The following is a 21,832-nucleotide window of genomic DNA, read 5'->3' as shown; positions in this document are numbered from 1 at the left end:
ACCACTTTATTTAAAATAATACCTCCACCCCATGTCAACACTGTACTCCTCTTCTCTGCTTCATTTGTGTCCATAATGCTTATTACCATCAAATATCCAATACATTTCATGATTAATTTGTTAATTCTCTCTCTCCCCCACTAGAATGTAAGTAAGCCTCTTGAGGACAGAGACTTTTCTCTGTTTTATTCACTGCTGTCTCCCCAGGGTCTAGGACCATGTTTGACATGTAGGAACTTAGTCTTCGTTGCATGAATCGATGAGTGGGATAGTCTGAGTGCAGGGATTTGCACCATCTGGTTGTATCAGAAGTCTCACTGTTACAACATCAGCTGAACTGGAGATCATTTCTGAGATGCTGAGGAAATTATAAGGGCTGGATGGCAGTTGTCAGGTTTTAGTCAAAGGCAGTATAGTAGGGTTCTCCAGATGAATAAAACCAATAGGATGTGTATATAAACAGAAATATTTATTATAAGGAATCGGCTCATACAATTATGGAGGTTGAGAAGTCCCAAGATCTACAAGGTGAGTCAGCAAGCTCAAGAACCAGGGGAGTCGATGTTGTAGTTTCTGTCTGAAAGACCACAGGCTAGGGACCCAGGAAGAACTGATGTTTTGGTGTAAGCGTGAAGGCAGGAGAAGGCTAGTGCCTTAGATTGAAGGTAGTCAGCAGGAGGAATTCTCTCTTACTTGCTGGAGGGTCAGCCATTTTGTTCTGTCCAGGCCTTCAACTGAACGGATGAGGCTTATCCTCATCAGGGACAGCAATCTACTGTGCCCAGTCTACCGAAATACCAATGTCCTCCAAAAAACACCCTCACAGCAGCACTCAGAATGACGTTTGACCAGATGTCTTGAGCACCTGGTGTCCCAGTCAATTTGACACATAAAATTAACCATCACAGTCAGACTTTAATTTCAGAAAAGATTGGGTATAGTAATTTCAGTCTATATTTCTGCGAAGAATTGACTGTAGGCAGTCTAGTCAAAACAATAGAGGCCGCTGCTGCTTTAGATATTGGACCTAGTAAATCTTTATGGTTTATAAGCGACAGATGATAAGATTAAAAACAAACAAACAAAAAATTTCCTTGCATCAGCTAATTCGACTTATGATAATTTGGCTTTCTTCCTGAAACTAACTGGGGTTAAATCTTCAGTTTAAAGGTGCTTTATCTTTTCTGAACATGAGGAATGTTTTTCTTGTCTTCTTTATGGAGAATGTTTGGAAGAAGGGTGCTTGTTTATTCCAGATCAATGGACAAGGCATTTGAAAAACCACCCTAGCTCCATCTTTGCCTTTTACTTATTGTAGCTCTGATCTGTGGATTAGTGACCCCCTAGAAGTGTTCCCTGTTCCATGCACTTAACAGAATTAAAAGTATTTACCCAGCGGGTAGACAAGACATGACGTTCATGTCGAATGGCTCTCTCACCAGAGTAGCTGCTGCACACACCAAGCCTGGAAAGGCCGAAGCCACAGATGGGCTTCTGCATGATTCAAAGACATGAGGCTCTTGGCTTTTGTAATGAAACACACAATAAACAAACCAAAAAACCCCTTGAGTCTGCATCTGAAGCCAGTGTCTTCAGTTTCCACAGGTCCCAGCCCGTGTGACATTTCTTGCTTAATTGCCCTTTAAACTGTTTTATGGCTTTATAGCAGCCCATAAAAGGTGATTTCCAAATATGACAAGTGCTGAAAGTCTGAAGGGGAGACTTATCCAGGAGTCATAACAACTAAATCTGTAGCTTGCTCCCCTACCAGCTCGGCCTTCCCAGGAGAGGCCGAGGGACAGCCGAGAGCCGGGCACCATGGGGCGATACTCAGGCAGGAGCTTCCGGTTAATCCTCATGTGCGTCGTGAGCATCCTCCTCTTTGTGGTGGAACTCGTGGTTGCCCACATCGGCAACTCCCTCTCCTTGGCCTCCGATGCCTTCGCCGTCCTCTCCCACTTTGTGTCCATGATCATAGCTTTGTTTGGCGTGCGGGTCAGCAGCATAACACAGCATAGGAAGAGCACTTTCGGCTTTCTCCGGGCGGACGTGGTGGGAGCCTTTGGCAACTCCATTTTCGCCGTGGCTCTGATGTTCAGCATCCTGGTTGAAGCTGTCAAGAGGTATATTAGTCCCCAGAAGACGGAGGAGCCCCTGTTGGTTCTCAGTGCTGGAATTATCGGGCTGTTCTTCAATGTCCTTAACTATGTCATCTTGGACTGCTGTTACTGCACGGCACACGGGCCCCTGGAGGACCCCGAAACAGGTAAAGAGTCCTCAGATGTGGTAGCAGATTTGGTCGGCCTCTTGTCTGGTCTGTGACTTTCCAGAAGATCTTTCTCAAAGGAATTGCCTCCAGTCCAAAGTTCCTTGTGAGCCAGTGGGGCGGTGGGGCAGCTTCCATCTTGTGCGGAGGGGTCTTCTTTAATTTTTAGTCACCAGGAATGGAAGGTGTTCAGAGAGGTAGAGGGGGGGTAAAGGTACTGAGCAGGGCCACGAAGGGAGCCATTTGAAAGGAAGCGGATGTGGCATTGAAAACAGTCTCATTTAATTAGTGGCCAGATGCGACATGGCTGTGTTTGAATTTAAAAATAATATTTTAGTTTTTCCATAAAATATGTTCAAAAGAATACTAGACTACCTAACCAGCTGATATCAAGCAAAGTGTCAAACAAGTGGCTAGGCTGAGAAACTCTTAGGAATATATATTGGACGAGTTTACATAAAACAGAGAAAAAATAAAGGAGATGATCTACTGAACTTAGTTCTTTATAAGATGGAAATATTTGTACTTATTTATTGTATGCATCCATCCTATTTGAGAAAAAGGAAAACTATTTACATGTGAACATTTAGGTGGGTACCCAGTGTACTGGGTCATCTGTCAAAAGATGGAGTTAAATCTTGGAAGAGAACAATAAATCTAAAGTAATAAATTCATAAGATAAATTAAGAGATGGAAACATGTTTCTTCTTGCAGAAGAGAGAAATATCCAGACCCATCGCATGAACAGACCAGGTTCAAATCATGGCTCTACCACAGGCCAGCAGTAGAGTTAGCCCACCTAGACTGTCTGCCCACAGGTAATACGGAGGTAGGAAGAACCAAGTGAGATCCTACGTGTTCAGCCCTTAACAGGCACTTGGTAAAGAGTAACTCTTGTTTTTTAAAAAAACAAAATGCAAGACTTTGAATTACGTAATAATCCAGTAGCATTGAATTCTAATTGCTCATCTGGATTCTAAGAAATTTTAACATACTTCTTATTTGATGCTCACTAGTAGGGGTGCTCTACTACTAAGCCTGGGGAGCCTTAGCTCTAAGTTTGCATTTTTCATTGTATTCCTTCTGTCTTTGCTACCACCATAAATTGTGTCAGCTGCGTCCAGTCCTTGATCCAATCTCCGTCTGAATTTTCCTATTGGTAGAATGCATGTTATGAGAGCACTTATAGTACGTATTAACTATAAAGGGAACAAAGAAGACACTAGAACCTATATCTTTATTCGATTTAATGAATCAATGAAAGCCTCATCTTTTGAAAAGATAATAATGACTTAATTTGAGACCTTAAACCTTGTTTCCATCAGTCATCGTGTAGAAATTATTACTTGAGATCCCAGATTATAAAAATCACATATTTGATATAAGACAAATATTTATTTCTTATTGCTAAGTATAATTTCAAGGCAAGGAAGAGGATTTCAGGCAAATGATTAGTATGGGCAGTGGAACTGTTGCCATCACTGAACTTGCCATAATGTTTCAGACGTGATCTACACCTGCATAGAGCAAAGGCAATTTAGGCAAAGGGTTTAACTTTTTCGACCAGTATGAAAATTGATGGACAACTGTAATTTTATTTTTATAAATTGAGTTATCAGATAGGTCTTAGTTCAGGTCTTGTTTGGGAAGTGGTGCTTTCCAATGTCTACGTCCATGCTAAGATGACAAAAAGAGGCTTAAGACAAATATTTCACCTTGACCATATCAGTTTCTGTTGCCTTAATTCCAGAATCTCTCTCTTCTTTTAAAGGGTCGGATGCTCTTCAGGTTGCTATTTTAACTACCCAAGTGTAGTGTTAGATACACACGTACAGCTGATGTTTTAAGATACATATTTTATGTTCACTTTATTTTGGTAGCTTTTGGTATTGCATTATTCTATTAGAAATTTCAGAATGTTGAAACACTCCAAGTAATTTTAGCACAGCTACTTAGCTTCTTTACATTATCTCTTGAGTTAGGTATTTAGCACTTTTACTAAAACATACATTTTGATATCTTTCCCATCACTTAAATAAGTTTAAAGTAAACTTTTGGATGAATCTTGTACACTGACATTAACCTAATTTTAATTGTCTTCTGTTTCAAGAAGAAATGTGATTAATCCGTACATATCAATTTATACCAGGAGGTATACAATCTGAAAGAAAATGACTCTTGACTTCAGAAGATTTGACCTAACAGATCATTATTATATCCTAATGTATTAGGATAAAGACTTTCTATGTGTCTAGACCCCTAACTTGTAGCTCCGTGGTACCTCCTGGTTTAGTGATCAAAACCAAGATAACCCATCAGTACTTCTGTGAGATCTGCAGCCAGAGAGAGAGTTTACTGAGCAAGCCTGCGGTCTCTCCTGGTTCTGTGGATCTTTAACTCATTCTGTTTGATCCGTCCGATGTGGAAATTGATACCAGTTACATCTGATGTTTGACGTCATAAGAAAGTAAAAAATGAGACCACTAACTTTAAATTAAATATGAACAGAATAGACTGTCTATACGGCTAAGACTTAAAACATCCCTGGGATTCATGGAGTAAGAGAAGTTGGAGGATCAGACAGATGGAGCCAGAATTAAACAAACAAACAAAACAAAAAGCTCTGGGCGAAAGGAACGTGTAGAAGATTCAGCTGAGATGAAGGAGCTTGGAAGCTCTGGGTCCATCCCTCGCCAGCGTGAGTCCATCCCTGCATGAAAAATGATAGGGGAGGCAGGTGGTTTTGGCTAAAGTAAAAGGCCAAATGAAAAAAGCAGAAATCTCAAGCATGAAAGAAAAAACAAACGAGAGGGAAAGTCTGAAATGTGAGTGGCTACGTGTGTGTTTGCAGAAATGGCGGGGGGTTAAAACAGCATGTGGATTCAGATCCCAGGAGATACGTGACACCAAGGATTTTCCTTCTCTAGACTAAATGTGCTTTGTTTATGTTTCTTCCTACTCCTTGTTTACTTGATTTTCCTTGACTTTCACATTGTCTTTTATGTTTGTATTTTATTTTTGATTATTTCATGATTGTGTTTTTTAAAAAATATAACAAATAGAACTCTGTACGGCCTTGCCTGGTACTTGAACAGATAGATACCTTTATGTACATTGGCCTTTATTTTAAACCAGAGACAATTCTGTGCAGCTCTGCCGGGGCTAGATCAGGCTTACAATTTATACAATGTATAGGTGACAAATTTATATCTGAAATCTCTGCTGTTTCATTTTATTCCATTTTTACAAAATGCCTTGCCTTTGAAGTTACTTGAATTGTTTTTGAGTCCAAATTGTGTTCATTTTCTTTCTTCCTTTTTCTCTCTTTCTCTCTCCCTCCCCCTCCTCCTTCCACCCTCCCTGTCCCTGTCCCTCTCTTTATTGCCACCTCCGTGGCCAATATGTTTCTCCAACCAAATCACTAGAGGCAATTACAGCATAGTAATCCACAAAATTCCTGGTCGCAGAAGGTTTTAACACACTGCTGACTGGCTGCTCTCCCCAGCTCCTAGTCTAAACTAGTCAGTACTAGTTAGGACTCTAGCCTGATGGGAGCCTTTCACCTGGACAGCCTTGTAGACCCTGAAAGCAAATCTGGTTTCCTTTCTTCGTAGAGCAAATTCAGTCCAGAGACAGGCAAAGTAAGCAAGGCCCTGAGAGTTTCAGGAGGTTCAAGAGGGAATCTGCTTCCTCCCTCCCAGTAGCAAATACCACACAGTCACCAAGAGGGCAGAAACTGCACAATCGAACACAGCTTTTCACACTAGAAAGGGGAAGCTTTTCTAGGTATGGGTTCCCCAAATCGTTCAGAGGCAGGGTTGGAATGATAGGAAGTTTGCAATAATTATCACATAATTTTAAGGATCATGCTTAATTCCCAGAAGCTGGTACTTTGCCATTTGTCCGTATCTGACACCGTTGTTTTCCAAGCACTGTCTCGGGTTTTGAACAATTAACTTCCACATGAGGGTTCAGTGATAAGTACACACACGCCTGTCACAGCCCACAGCATCTGTCCCACGGTAGATGCTTAATGTACTCTACATCTCCTTCCGTCTGCTTGCGGCACCTTGGGGAGCCCCTGGCCTCTCCGGTTGCCCAGTGACAGGGCTCTGGGTCAGTTCTAGGGAGTGAGTAAGGAAGATTAACTGAAGAGTGAAACAGAGGAGCTATTTCACATTTGTGAAGTCAAATTCAGCTGAAGAAAGAAAAGAGGATAAAGCAGCTCCTTGTTCTTAGCCATTTTCTCCTAACATACAGAGGCTGCCCTGACCAATATCTGGGTTAAATTTTAATGAAAACCCAGTGTTTGTTGACATCCGTGGGGTGTCAGGCACTTGGAAAGCATACAGACAATAGTCACAGCACTGTGGGCATATGTTTGGAGAACTGTATGTTTTATGAAAGAAATAGAATGTATTGCACTGAATTGGGGAATCATATGGATTATGAGACAGTATTTGCTGTTTTCATTTGCAGACAAGAAAACAGGCTGAGAGTCAGATCCACTGTCATATAGGTAGTCCACGGTAGAGTTACAAAGAAATTACAAGGCTGAATCTAGGCCCTCAATTAAAGGCCCTATTCTGCTTCACCAAGAAAAGAAAAACAGTGAAAAATCACTTGGCAATAATCACAAAATAGCATGTCAAAAAGTGCGAGTTGATACACCGTAAAGTGAATCCCAATTCCAGTAGCTGAGTGACCTCCAGAAAGTTACTCAAACTTTCTAAGCCTCAGTTTCTCCATCTGTAAAATGGGTAGTATCTATCTCATAAGGGTGTTGTGAGGATGAAATTACACTGTTGTGTGTGAACTGCTCAGCGTAGCACCTGGTGGTGGTGGTTGGTAGTGATTGTCCAAGGGCTGAAGGGACAGGCAATGAACGAAGTATTAGGAAGACCCTTGTGCAGACAAGTCCCTTGCTCTACTCCACAACCACGATTGGCAGCCCAACTTATCCCTGGTCAACACTCATAATTATTTGCTGTTACTTATACATTTGATCAATACAGATCCGTCACTGGTCCCGGAAAACCACACAAAACATGTATCTTGCTGATGACAGGTTAGTAGCATCCTTAGTGGGGTGAACCGGGAGGAGCATGGACCAATAACCGGAAAGTACACGTTCTGGCTCTTCTCCCCTCATTGCCTGGGTCTGATAATAGAGAAGATACTTAACCACTTTGAGCCTCATCTTGTGTATCATTGCACCTATTTTCAAGAATCGATATGCCTTTCTTTTGATAAATAATAATACCTTCACAATGCATGATTTTTCAAAGGGTTCTTATAAATGTTACCTTCCTTGTCTCTCAATGCTCAAGCTAACACTTTGTAGAAGGGCATTGCTTATATTTTTCAGTTGTTAAAAATTATATATTTTGAACTGTTGTAATGGCATTAACATCAGACTATGTCATTCATTAAAATAATGCAAATGAAAGTCATATTTCCAAGTTGCAAACGAAGAAAGTGAGGCACCAAAGGTTTTAAGGTTAACCCAAGTTGATGCTAGAACCAGGACTTCGCATTTTCATATCTCTATCCTGCATAAGGTGATTTGCCTTTTAAACATTTCCCTACGGTTCTGTCTGGTGAGTAGTGACATTCCAATTTTCCTTACCGAAAGCCTTCATTTTCCAAGAAGGTGGGCTGAAAATAAGCTTATTATTTTGGTTTTCTTTTGGTCAGATGCTTACAAGATGCAAAGAATATATTTGTCATTTTTCTCTGTCTCATTCTTTTGATAGAGACAATAAATAGTCAATGTGGTTTTTATAAAACTTGTATCATCGTCTCTGATAACTATAACATGCCATCATTTTTTATAAATGGCAATAAACCCAGTGACTCCATTTCCTTAGAAATATCTTCCAAAGTCCATTTCCTGATATTTATTGTCTACCTCTGAGAAGGTGTTTTGAGAGAATTTTGAGGGAAGTAATTTTCAATCAAGTATATCTGTGCTCTTGTTGTTGTTGTTGTTGTTTTAAAGATTTTATTTATTTGTCAGAGAGAGAGAGCACAAGCAGGGGGAGCGGCAGAGGAGAGGGAGAAGCAGACTCCCCACTGAGCAGGGAGCCTGATGTGGGACTTGATCCCAGGACCCTGAGATCATGACCTGAGCTGAAGGCAGACGCTTAACCGACTGAGCCACCCAGGCATCCCTGTGCTCTTATTTTTTATCTGCTGTGACAACACTAAAAATGTATCAGCCCAATAAGCAATAGGAAAAACATGATCCTTAACTCAGGCCAATGAGAACTCGAGGTTCGTTCCTTAGAGGAGAGCGACAGAGAAGTCAGTTTGAAGGGGACACTGTCTGGATGCGCCACCTGTTTTCTGTAGAATTCTTTACCTGGAGAAACTGCCTTGAGATTTTGCAGGACCAAAGAGAATGGAACCAAGAACCAGCGTTATAGCTGGTGCCTAGAGTCAAGTGAGGACATTGTTGGGACATTATGGGGACGATAAATAACTTCCCCCTTGAGTCTAGAGCTAAGTGAGGACTAAGGGATCAAAGATAGCAATAAAAAGAGTAGTCTAGTTCCTGATAAAAGCTGGATTGGAGAATGTACCTTGAATGTCACAATAGGCTCAACAGTAAACTTACCCTTCCTCTTACAAGCAGAGCTCAACAACTGGGGCGGGGGCAGAGGTGGGCCCCCAAACAGAGACAGTATACATTCTCTGAGGGCAGGCAGTTGGAAGGGTAAAGCCCAGGAGGGGCTGAGCCACGCTTCTTCCATTCCTTCAACTAAATCCACCAGTGAGAGAAGACCTTTCCACTTCAGGAGTGACTTCTTACCTGAAAGTTGGAGCAGGAATGAAGGGGGTCAGACAGAGACCACCCTGGTGGGCCCCTCATGGAAACACGAGACAAGAGGAACAGAGATCTCCCCTTTCCCCTCTGCTGCTTTGTGTATTCCTCACTCATGGCTTTCCTTGAAGGAATAGAGGAACAGTTATCAGGACAGTGTTGCCCATGTTCCGAAGGCTTGGGCTCCCAATACCAACCACTGTTTCCTTTGGGTATTCTTCTTGGGACCAGTGCTTGGTAATTTTGATGCCCCCTGAAGACTGAAATGGATTAGAACAGTAAGTGTATCAGTGAAGTCAACCCTGAGGCCCCGCAGGTGGTCAGTATTGTTCACGAGAAATTACATTGTGATATGAAATAATAGCATCAAGATATTCTATTAATTTTTTTAAAGATTATTCATTTATTTGTCAGAGGGAGAGAGAGAGAGAGCACAAGCAGGGGGAGTAGCAGGCAGAAGGAGAAGCAGGCTCCCCACTGAGCAAGGAGCTTGACGCAGGACTCGATCCCAGGACCCTGGGATCATGACCTGAGCCGAAGGCAGTCGCTTCACCGACTGAGCCACTCAGGTTCCCCAGCATCAAGATATTTTAATAATTCAATGTCAGCAATATAAAAATGCCCCTAATTTAAATGTGAATCCCCTCACCATATCAAATTAGGAGAGAAAAATTAAAACCCAAATTAGGTATGTTTGACCTGATGCATTCCTACCCAGAGAAATCAAAGCTTCTGATTATTAACTTAAAGGACAGACCAAAGGCACATCAAAATGAAACCATAGAACCCCCAATCTTGTTCACTTGGAGCTCAGCCTCAGTTTGGGTGTCGTCTCTGCCTGGTAGTGCCAGGGTTCCTCCAGTAGTTTTAGCCTGAATTGTTTTCCACTGGGATGGATATCATTCTTCGGGACGTCCAAGTTGGATAAGTTTGGCACCAAAACTTCCATGTGCTCCACCTTTTAAGGATCTCTTTGTCTTTGGAAGGGCACCTGGGTGGCTCAGTTGGTTGGGTGTCCAGCTCCCCACTGAGAGAGGAGTCTGTTTCTCTGCCTTCCCTCCCCACTCACACACACACACATACACACTCTGTCTCTTTCTCAAATAAATTAATCTTAAAAAAAATAAAAGATCTCTTTGTCTTTGGTTTCCTTCAGTTTTGCTGTAGTATTTCCCTACGTGAATTTCTTTTTATTTATCCCACCTGGGAATCATTGTGCTGCCCGAATCTAAGCATTTATATCTTTCATAAATTCCAGAAGATTTTCCGATTCCATTTCTTCTAGTTTTCCCTCTCCCCTGTTCCTTCTATTTTTTCCTCCTGCAACACCAATTAGATACTATCAGATCTTCTCATTCTGTCCTCCATATCTTGTAAACTGTTTTGCACGTTTTCCACTTTATGTTCTGTGTTGCATTCTAGATAGTCTGGGTAGTTCAGATTTGCCTTCACTTTTCCAGAAACTGATACTGGTACAGTGTGTGTGTGTGTAGCTCTGTGCCATTTTGCCACATGTGTAGATTTGTGTAATCACCACCAAAATCAAGATACAGAACGATTACATCACCACAAAGCTATCCCTCTTGCCATGTTTTTATAGTCATACCCACTGTCCCTATGCCCATTCCTTACCCCTACGCCCTCAAAACCACTCATCCGTTTCCATCTTTATAATATTATAATATTTCAAAAATGTTATGTAAAAATAGAATCATACATATGGGACCTTTAAAATTGGCTTTTTTTTCTTTCAGTATAATGCCCTTAAGACCATCCAAGTTGTTGTGTGTATCAGTAGTTGGTTTCTTTGTATTGCTGAGTAGTAGTCCATGGTTTGGATGTAGTCGGATTTTTTTTAAAGCCATTCCACCAATTGTATGCCTTTGAATTGTTATATTTATACATTCTACATTCAATGCAATTACTAAAGATTAGGGCTTAACCATTTCATTTTTATTTTCTGTTTGTTCCTTCCGTTTTTCATTTCTCTGTTTTCCTTTTCCTGTCTTCCTTGAACATTTTTTTAGAATTTACCCATAGCCAAGGCTGAAACATGCACTTTCTTTTCAGTCTCCTTTGCGGCAGTAAGTTTTTGTTTGTTTGATGGTTTCGTTTTGCTTCAACCTTCCACCGAGGGATTTCTTTTTGAGGGGATCTCTGATCCAATGCTCCCCTTTGCATGGATCTAAGTTTTGACTCTAATGCCATCCGTGTCCATATGGCTATTAAAATCCAAGACTGGAACATTTGTCTTTATCGGAAAGATAACCCTAAGTCAGATTCTGGCTTCAACTCGTCTTGTTGGATTTTGGCTTTCACTTCATTTTGGGCCCCTGAGTATTTTCTTAATTTCCTGTCACACTTTTTGAAGAGTTCAAAAAAGTTTGACAGAACCATATAATGGTATCTCAGAACTAGAGCCCTTACTCTAGATAGACTTAGGTTCTCAGAACTCAGCACCTAGGAGCACCTGGGTGGCCCCGTCAGTTAAGTGTCTGCCTCTTGATTTCAGCTCAGGTCATGATCTCAGGGTCCTGATTTCCAACCCTGCATTGGACTCTGCACTCGGCAGGGAGTCTGCTTAAGATTGTCTCTCTCTCTGTCCCTCCCCTATGCCTGTGCTCGCACTCTCTCTCTCCTTAAGATAAAAATAAAATCCAAAAGAAGAAACCAAAAAAATTTAGAAAAAAACCCAAAACTCAGCACTTCGAATAAGCCAGGCCCTCATTACCACTTGCAAGGACCAGCAGAGAGTCAAGGCTGTCAGGGGACAGGACAGCAGACAGAGGGCGTCCTCTGGTTTTCTGCCTCTCTGCCATGCCAGCAAGATGGAGCCAGCCTGGCCAGGCCCAGACCTGCATACTTAGCTCCAGTGGTAACAAGAGGTTAATTATGTTCCAAGTGTTTCACATCTGGTAAACACACTGCATCCTTTCCCAGAGAGTGACATTTAAAATATTGCTGCCTGCTCACAGAGTTTAGAAATTTGTAGCAACTACATCCTAGGCTCCATATTTTATTTGTGGCATTTTTTTTCCCCAATCAGCCCAGGGCATGTGTGTGTGTGTGTGTGTGTGTGTGTGTGAAAGAGAGAGACAGAGAAGGAGAGGGGAGAGAGGAAGGGGAGAGGGAGGGAGGGAGGGAAGGAAGGAACGAACGAACATTTTGAGAATTCCATTTCCATCTGGAGCTCCTGTTTCTGGCTCTGTTTACACTCACTCTCCTGAGTGGGCTTTATTCAATCCTGTACCTCAGGAACCGCTGCCTCTGCCTTTAGCTTCAGAACCACTCAGGCCTGGGAATCCTGCTCTCTGAGGAAGCTTCTCCCCTCAGTCTGAGTGTCAGGCTTAGCAGATGTCTGAGCCGAAGCTATCTGAACGTGTGTGGTGATCACACTGCTCCCGCTCCTACTTTACGCCCCTGCAGATAACCCGTCTTTCCACAGCTCTGGAATACTTCAGGCCTTGGGTGGCGCAGCATCCTGCTAAATCTTTGGTTCTGAAGTTTGGAAGGTGCTTCTAGTGTTTTGCTTCCTTTGTGTCCTTGTCTCAGAAACGCTCAGTGGAGTTGTCAATGATTTAATGTTTTAATCAAGTTCTTAAAATTCTTCCCTTTCCTTCTCTACTACGTATGAGGCTGGCATTTTTGTTGGACTTTTTTTCTTTTCACTTTGTCATTATTTTTGGGGTCAGACATTTGTTTTTCCCACATAGATTTTTTTTTTTCTTATCACAGTGAGAAAAGTGAAGTCAGTGTTTTCTGGGTCTGCCAAAAGCAACTGTTGTCCAAACAAATCTTGTCGACTCTCACCTCTCTGAGTTGGATCACCTCGTGTGAAAAGCATTTTCCACTTAAACAAAAAATTTAACCCAGGCCTGGACTCAAGCTATCATCTTGCCTCAGTCCCCTTCGGTGTGTCTCATTCTTCCCTGTGCCTGTCCTGGAGTCCTAACTGTCCGTTCCTGGACCTGTTCCCACAGGACAAGGCAAACCCCTACATCCGCAATAACTGTTTTGATTTGAAGCTCATCTAACAATGCCTTAAATATTCTTTGCGAATCTTCCTAGGCTTCTCCTCTCAAATAGTTCCAATTTTTGTGGAAGCTTTGTAGAGCCGGGCCAATCTTTACACGCTGGTTTCTTGTTCTGACTGCTGTGTAATGAGCCACCACAAATTTAGTGGCATAAAACAACAATCGTTTTATGAGACTTGGGATTCTGTGGGCTGGAATTCAGAAAAGAACCAGTAGGAGCAGTCTGTCTGCCCCACGATGTCAGGGGCCTCAGCCGGGAAGACTCCGCGGATGGGACAGTGACTTGATGGCAGGTGGTGGCATCATCATCTGTCTGGCTCCTGGGCTGGAAAGTCTCAATGTCTGGACTGCTGGCTGGACCGCTAGCCAGGACGTCTCAGTGTAGCTTGGCTTCCTCACACTGGAGTGGCCTCGGGACATTGTATGTGATATCTCAAACGTGAGTGTTCCATCGAACAAGGTAGACACCTCAATACCTCGAATCAGATTCTATGGATTACAAGCAAGTGACGTCATAGAAAGAGTGTCAAGCCCATGGACCCACTTCTCTCTTTTTTTAAAAATATTTTATTTATTTATTTATTTATTTATTTATTTATTTATTTATTTAAAAGAGAGAGAGAGAGCACGCATGAGTGGGGGGAAGGGGCAGCAGGAGAGGCAGTGGGAGAGGGACAACGGGGAGGGGCAGTGGGAGAAGTAGACTCCCCCTGAGCAGGGAGCCTGATACAGGGCTCCATTTCAGGACCCCAAGATCATGAGCTGACCTCAAGTCAGATGCCAACGGACTGAGCCACTCAGGCACCCCCTACGGACCGGACCCACTTCTGATGGAAGGAGCATTAAGGTCACCCTGTGGAGAAACACATAGAATAGAAGATATGGTTGTGCCCATCTTTGGAAGAAGCAAACTGCACAGTGTGCCCTCAGGCTAACAGTGCATATCACTTCCACATACAAAATCCCCAGGACTCCTGGTCTCCTCCCATGGGCCACCAGCTTCAGGCCCAGGCTCTTGTCATCTTAGGGCTAATGAGGCTCCTTGAGTGCCGTTCCTCGAGGGTCTTCCCCTCCCATATGAAGATCTGTGAACTAGAGATACAAAGGACCTGCTCTCCACGTACCCAACATACAGTGGACATCGCATAGCTGCCGTGTTCCCCAGTTGCTTTTACTTCAGACCATAGTCACAGCTTTAAAAGGATGACTTTTAATAGTTCCCTGGACCTGGTTCTCTCTGGTGATGGTGGAAGCATTCTAGAGCCCAGTCAGCTATCTGAAATCTTGCCTTTCTGCCTCTGAACTGAAGGACTTCTTTGGTTCCGAGTCCCCCATCTGATCTGATCTAATCCCCTCCTGAGAATATTTAGAGATGTGTGCATTTCCCTCTCTTTTTTTGTGTCTGTCTCGCTTCAGGAAAACTTCCTTCCTCGGGTGCAATATTCTTGTTTCTGAGAGCAAACTACCCTCGCTCTCCCTTTCTGCACAGTAAGACTGAAGCACAGAGTAAAACCAGTCTTAAAACTCATGCTCACGAGGGCCTATTAAAGCAGCCCTGTGACGATCACAAGAGCCATGTTTTCTGTGAGGCACTAAGCTGCTGTGACTCGTCAAGGTCAAATACTGCCAGGCTCACGCTGTAGCCTTCAAACCTCACAGCATCTGCTCTGGTCCCGCCAGGAGCCTCAATCCCCACGTGCTACTTTGGGCCATAGTTTCTTAGCTGAATGCTTCTCCAGGCTCCTGCCAACTCCCCAGGATGTTAGGGCTTCAGGGGCTAATAAATCCTACCCCTTTCTTACTCTCCTAGATTTGGAAACAGTTGACAGATTAGATACAGATGACATTGAACATAAGGCCAACTTCGTTGCGGATATGACGTAGTCCAGCACTTGGCTTAGAAGTAGAGCAGCAAAGAGCTTATTAATAGTTCATCCCAGAATGACACTCACCCACCCAGCCCCAGACCCCCCTGCACGGGGCACAGCCTGTCCCGGGTAGTTTCCCTCCTGGACGTGCGGACCAGGATTGCAGGTCTCATGGGGAGGCAAATCTGCGAAAGAAAGGTCAGGAGAGGTGACCATGCTCCACGCTTTCTCCCACACCTGGTCACTGGAGTAGTTGCCCCGCTTCTGAGAAAAGCTGCAGAAGCGATAGAAAAAGGTGAAGAGTGTTATTCCCCGTGGAAGTGTCACTGAGGAAATGCGAAGGTTGGGGAATGGAGAGTCTCCTTAACACAAACAAAAAGCTCTGAGCTCCCATGTGACCCATGTTTGTTCCTTCCCTTCCTCCTTCCTTCTCTTCCTCCCTCCCTCTTTCTTTTATTCTTTTGTCTGTTCTTTCTTCTATTTCCTGTCATCCTGTGGGCCACAGAGGGGGTGGGTGTCAAGGAAGTCTCCCTGAAGACGTGGCGTTTGAGGCCTAAGGCATGGGGAGGAGGAGTTGACTGGGGTGGAGAATGTTCCAGGAGGAAGGAATAGCATAAGCCAAGTCCTGGAAAATAGACTAGGTGAGATAACCAGAAAGATGAGCTTGGATAGAGAGGAGTAATGGGCCTAACACTGAATCCTGGGACACGCCAACATTTAGAAACGTAGAGAAGGAGGAACTCTCCATGAGGTATACGGAAAACCGGGAGGGTACATTATTCAGCGGTCAAATAGGGAGTCTTCAGAAAGTCTTCCAAGATGAGCATAGAACCCCGGTGGATCCCGGCGTGAGTAACTTGCACAAAGTCTTGTCCGTGGTGTGGTGGAGATGGAGGAGGCATTGGGTGGGGGGCAGAGAGAGTGCTATTTGAGGAAGTAAAGATGGTGGCAGTGTTTCCTGGAGTTTTTCCTTTGGAGGGAGCAGAAAAATGGAGCAGGAATAATTTCTCTGTCATTGGTGAGGAATCCAAGTAAAGAAATGTCATAGTCAGCCATTTTATTTTTTTAATTATTAAAATTTTTGTACTTCTTAAAAAAATTATACTTCTCATGAGTCTTGAATGTGGAGAAGAGGAGAAAACCATTCTTAGCACTTTATAATAAGTGTAAGTTCTTGGTCAACTACTGACCAGAAGTGTCTGGTTCCAAGTGACAAAAACCCACCTTAGGCTTGCTTAAGCAGAAAGGGAACTTTTATAGGTTCACATAATTAACTTGGAACCAGAGACTGAAATTCCATCAGATATTCTCTTTCACTGCCTCTCATCTCTTTCTGCTTCCTTTCCTATTGCAGAACAAAGGGTTTGGGGAAGAAAGCAAGGGGAGACATAATTATTAAAGGGCTCTGAGTCACCTCCTCTCTGCTTTAGTGACCAGACAAGAAAGGGACCCTTTCTCTGATATATTTTGAAAACTTCAAGAGAAGAACTCTGGCCCATGTTGGATCAGGTGCCCATCCTTTGAATCAAGCACTGGGGCCAGGGAATGAGGAAGTATGTCTGGCTCAACCTTGGTTATATGCCCATGTCTGTGTCCAACGGGACAGGACATCTTACCAGAAGGAAACAGGGAGGGATTCTAGGCAGTCGAAAATCCTGGCTGAACCATTTACATGAGTGGTGGTTACAAATAACAGTGCTTGCTTTCTAGAACTCATGGTGATTGGTTTCTTCATGGCAACAACAGCAGTGCCTTTTATTTGTCTATGATTTGCACCTTCATTGTCTCATATGATGTTCAGAACATCAACGTGCACTGAGTAGCATGAAGTTCTCATTTGCATCTCACAGATTAGGAAGCTAAGGCTCAGAAATTTAGTGACTGGTCTAAGTTGTGCAGTAATTGAGCTCCAGAGGTCAAGAATCTTAGCCCTCCAGATCTCATTTTAATACTTAACACAGCTTCTCATTTTGTGACCGTAATAAAGTCATCTTTCTCGGTCCAGTCACCTGATTCTCTCTGCTCTTCTGCCACATGATAATAGATGAGAGAGTCATGATGGACAAAGAAGTATCGTAATGATAGCTGAGGAGTTTGGAGTTTGAGATTTGTAAAATATTTTCCAGTATTTTTATATTCTTAAAATATTTTATTAATTTTTTATTCATAATACATCTTACTAATATTTTCATTCATAATACATTTTATTAATCAAGAGCTAATTAGTTCTAAGCTGGGTGGCTAATGGTGAAAAGTATCCAGCTTCTGATGATTTATTTAAAATCTGGAGGAAGGAGCTATGGGGAAAAAGAGCTACCTTTCTTTAGAATCATTTTTTGGTGCTTTGGATGAGATGTCCAGTCTCTTCCTCGAAGGGAACATCATCTCTGGTCAACTAGAACAAAAAATGAAAACAAAACAGCTGCTTTTTCAATTTCTTAAAAAAAAAAAAAAAAGGTTTGTTAGTTTCTGGGTCAATACCAGTGTAGGAAGAACGTTTAGTGCTATAATCTCTACTTTATAAATTGTAGCCCAGCAAGGTCTACGCCAATAAAAAGTGAACTTTAAAAAATCCTTTCATTTGTTTAGAACAACAGGAGTGTTGAAAGTGATCAAATTAGTACAACGTGGGGCCGAAGAATGTAAGCTCTAGAGTCTGATGCCTGGATCAGATCTCCATTCTGTCACTTACATATTGTGTGATCTTGGCCAACTTACTTACAGTCTCTGGGCTCTAGGTTCTTCACCTATAAAACAGTGCTTGTTTTATGAGTCAGTTGTGAGGATGAAATGAGATTATGCTATTAAGTGCTCAGCCCAGGGTTGGGCAGTCAAAGCCCAATAAACAGAAGCTGCTGAAACCTCATCATCTATAGGAAAGTGTAGGAGGCAGTCTCAGTTTTTGTCAATCAACTTAGATTATATATATTCTCTCTCTATATATAAACTTTATACAACTATCTATCTCTCTATCTAATCATAATTAATCAAAGCATTGTTCTTGAGTGCATGTTGTTGACACCTTCAGCCTCTCTTGAAGTCAAGAACGAGGCCCTGGGCAGGGTCCCTCACACAAAGCTCCCTCCCCTGCCTCCCCAGCTGCCTGCCAGCTTTCCAGTTCCATCAGCTACCTTCCTGGGGCAGTGACATAATTCTTGTTATCTGCCTTCGGTTAGGAGAACGACTGGGGAACAGGCGCAAGTGATAGATTTCTGCTGACCTGGGGTTTTTCTTTCACTTGTGAAGGACACAGAAACGCAGTCAGCAGGGACTGGGTAAGCAGTGTGATTTCCACCAGGCCCCTGTCTTGCTTCAACTGCTTTGCTTGCTGTCCTATGTCACATGTTGCAGAGGCTTCATGGTTTGAAGACAGGATAAGCCAGAAAGTGGGATATCTTTCTCTGCAACAGAGTGTGACATCTGTGGTTCAATGGTAATTCTCGTACACAGGTGCTGTCGTGCTAACATTAATTTTAGCGTGCTGATGATAACGTGTGGCCCTCTGGCCCACTTTGCCCTTCCCTCCTCCTTCTGCCCAGTCTCTTCCTCCTCACCCCACAACTACTTTTTCTTCCTGTTTTTTCTTCTTCTTTTTTTTTAAATAAACAGCTTACTATGTGCCAGGCACTGTTATAATCACTTTACATCTATTCACCCACTTAATTCTCACAAACCTATGAGGAGACACTAATATTATTCCCTTTTTACAGGACTGAAAACCAGACCAGACAATTAAGGAACTTGTCCAAGGCCAAAGAGTTTCAAAGCTTTCATCAGCCCATCTGCACCTCTTTATTTCTTTTAAATTGTTGACCATTTTAATACTCGTGTTTAGAGATACCTTAAATGATCAATTTCCTTAAGTTTTCAGTGTAGGGATATTTTCCCGAAGATGGGGAGGGAATGCTTAATGGGCTTCTTGAGTTTGGATGCTCATCTTGTGTAAGGTGGGACCCTCAGATCAGGACATTTTAGGGGGTGCCTGGGTGACTCAGTCCGTTAAGCGTCTGCCTTTGGCCCAGGTCATGATACGGAAGGAAGTCCTGGGGCTGGAGTCCCAGGGTTGAGCCCCACGTTGGGCTCCCTGCTCAGCAGGGAGTCTGCTTCTCCCTAGGCCCCTCACCCTGCTCATGTGTATGCTCTCTCTCTCTCTCAAATAAATTTAAAAAATCTTTTTTTAAAAAAAGGACATTTTAGCATGCTTGTTAGGGTCCCTTAGCACTAAAAGACAAGATCATCGTTTATAAGGCTCAGACAATGGATGAGGAGAGAATCAGAGTGTGCTACTAATGGACGCGGTTATTTCCAAGTCCAAACCACACATGTTTCTGGAATGGTTAAAGTTCAGGGATTAGGGACAGGAGAGGGGGCATAGAGATCACCAGACTTCACAGATCCTTTTTGGGAATGAGAAAAGATTGTAAAGGAAAAACAAACCAAGAAAGAAAATCGCAAGGGCTCTCCCACCCCCTTCCCTGAACACCCAACAGCAAACAACCTTCTTCAAGGATTGCAGTGTTTGGCCTCTCCCAGAGTCCTGGGGACAGTTCTCTTCGGGGTAACTTTTACTTGGAACACAGCCTGTTGTCAACAGGAAAGGCTTTATTTGGAATAAACCTTCATGGAGGCCAGTCGATTGAACTTTGAGTATCAGGTCATGCTGTGAGGGACACATGGGGGTGAAGAGAATATTCTCTGCCATGGAAAAATGAGACAAGGACACAGAGGAGGCCTGCCTGACTTCTTTGATGGTCAAGGGACTTGTGTCAATCCCAGGGAAACTGATTTCTGAGCGCTGGGTGGGAGTGCCATGCTTCCAAAAAGTATGATCTGTGCTCCCCTCCAGGGCTGCCTGCAGCTCCTCTGGGGAGGGACGCCTTGAGAGTGAAGATGCTGGGAGGGGAGAATGGGGGGCAAGATGAGGGGGTGACAGAAACGATAATGCGCTCTTTGCGCGAAGGCTATGCGCAAGGAGGGCGGATAAAATAGCTACACCACGGACACCAGTGGAGTGGGAATGCCGAGCCAGGGCTCAGCCCCAACTTCACGAAAGGCAAAGCAGGAAGCACCTTGAAGGTTGGGCAGGGTTGGCTGGGGCCTCACCGGGTTAATGTGGAATCTATAATGCCAGCAGCCTCTGGGCACGTACGTGAAGGTGTCCACGTCCACCGCGGGGAACACGCCCCACAGCAGTCAAGGTCCTTATCGCCAGGAGTCAACAGTCAGGGCTCGGGGAGGGGAGCGACTGGGGAAGCGGGGTCGGTGTCAGCGGGTGAATCCCACCCATGCCTCAGGGTGTCTGCGTGGAGGGCGCTCCAGACACGCCCCCTGTCCCCAGCGGCTCCCCCTCTGCCCAGCGCTGTCCTAGAAGGCCAGACATTGGCCCGTGGCCACCTGCCAAGTGGGGCCGGGACCCGGGATCGGGGGAAAAGGCCTCGCAGGCGGCCCGAAGGCCCTCAGAGACTGCCGCCGCGGCCACTCCCTTAGACTCTGGACGTTCGGGGCCCGGGGGCGCTCTGTCTCCGCCTTATAAGAAGCCGGGCGCGGGGCCGGCTGCGAGGCCGGAGGCGGGCACGGGGCTCGGCCGCGCAGGGGCGCGCCCACCGGCGGCGGCTCGGCGACATGGGCCGCTACTCGGGCAAGACGTGCCGGCTGCTCTTCATGCTGGTGCTCACCGTCGCCTTCTTCGTGGCCGAGCTGGTCTCGGGCTACCTGGGCAACTCCATCGCGCTGCTGTCCGACTCCTTCAACATGCTGTCCGACCTGATCTCGCTGTGCGTGGGGCTGGGCGCCGGCTACGTGGCGCGGCGACCCCGCGGGGGCCTGGGGGCCACCTACGGCTACGCGCGCGCCGAGGTGCTGGGCGCGCTGAGCAACGCCGTCTTCCTCACGGCGCTCTGCTTCACCATCACCGTGGAGGCCGTGCTGCGCCTGGCGCGGCCCGAGCGCATCGACGACCCCGAGCTGGTGCTCATCGTCGGCGCGCTGGGGCTGGCCGTCAACGTGCTGGGGCTGCTCATCTTCCAGGACTGCGCCGCCTGGCTTGCCTGCTGCGGCCCCCGCCGCCGCCCGCCGCCGCCGCCGCCGCGAGAGCAGCCCCAGCAGCCGGCCCAGGGCCGCCCCCCGAGCGCGATCGGGGGCCCCCGCCGGCCCTCGGCCGCCTCCCGCGGCGTGGCCGCGGCGGAACGGAAGAAGGAGCAGGGGGCGACGGTGTTCTCCAACGTAGCAGGTGCCTTTCGGTTGCATCCTCTGGACCTCTCTGCCTTTCCCTCCTCCCGCCCGTCCCTTCTTCCGCATCCACGCCCTCTTTTTCTTTCAGGCTGTTGCTGCTGCTTCTAGTCTATAAAAAATCCATGTCCTCTGCAGCCTGGCTTTAATTCTCTGCTGCTATCTTATTGTATTCCCCACTACTTCTTTTGTTTTCTCCTGGATGCTTAGGCCTCCTTTTCTTTTTCTTTTTTCTTTTTCTTTTTTTTTTCTTTTGGCCTCTTTCCCCTTCCCCTTATTCTGCCTGCTTCAGAATCTTGATTTTCTTAAAAATCAGTTATTATTGGGCAACAGATAGCATCCCCCAACCCTTGGCCCTTCATCAGATGCTGTCTGCACTTTGTCTTCTCCTTTCCCTTTCGTCCATCCTTCTATCACCCTGGGAGTTATGGGTTTGGGGATGGGGGTGGGCTCCCACTTGCCTTTTTTATTTTTTTTTTAATTTAATTTGAATGGAAGTGGAAATGAAATGCAAAGGTGGATCACAAGGCTTATGTCAAGGCCAAAATGTACTATTCTGGGCTGTGTGTGTGTGGAGAGGTAGGGGGTCTGATGAGCTAGTAGGAGTTTA

At 44.7% G+C, this 21,832-nt stretch overlaps 1 protein-coding gene across 4 annotated transcripts in view; it reads left to right on the top strand.

Moving 5' to 3' along the window:
• Window positions 1-1,746: 1,746 nt before the first annotated feature.
• Window positions 1,747-21,832, top strand: part of SLC30A10 (solute carrier family 30 member 10) — a 32,042-nt gene continuing 11,956 nt past the window's right edge. Inside the window, exon 1 of one of the 4 annotated variants that reach the window (XM_044390671.3) lies at window positions 1,747-2,266. In XM_044390671.3, the coding sequence (XP_044246606.1) occupies window positions 1,819-2,266 (448 nt within the window). In that variant the 5' untranslated portion in view covers window positions 1,747-1,818. Of the gene's footprint in view, window positions 2,267-19,969; window positions 21,224-21,311; window positions 21,802-21,832 lie in introns of those variants that run through there. The other 3 variants (XM_057315423.1, XM_026517313.4, XM_057315424.1) reach the window with 3 other exon arrangements.

Source organism: Ursus arctos, unplaced genomic scaffold, assembly GCF_023065955.2.
Source record: "Ursus arctos isolate Adak ecotype North America unplaced genomic scaffold, UrsArc2.0 scaffold_2, whole genome shotgun sequence".
NCBI lineage: Eukaryota > Metazoa > Chordata > Mammalia > Carnivora > Ursidae > Ursus > Ursus arctos.
Note: the sequence above shows the minus strand (reverse complement) of the source record. Positions and strands in the feature narration are given on the sequence as shown.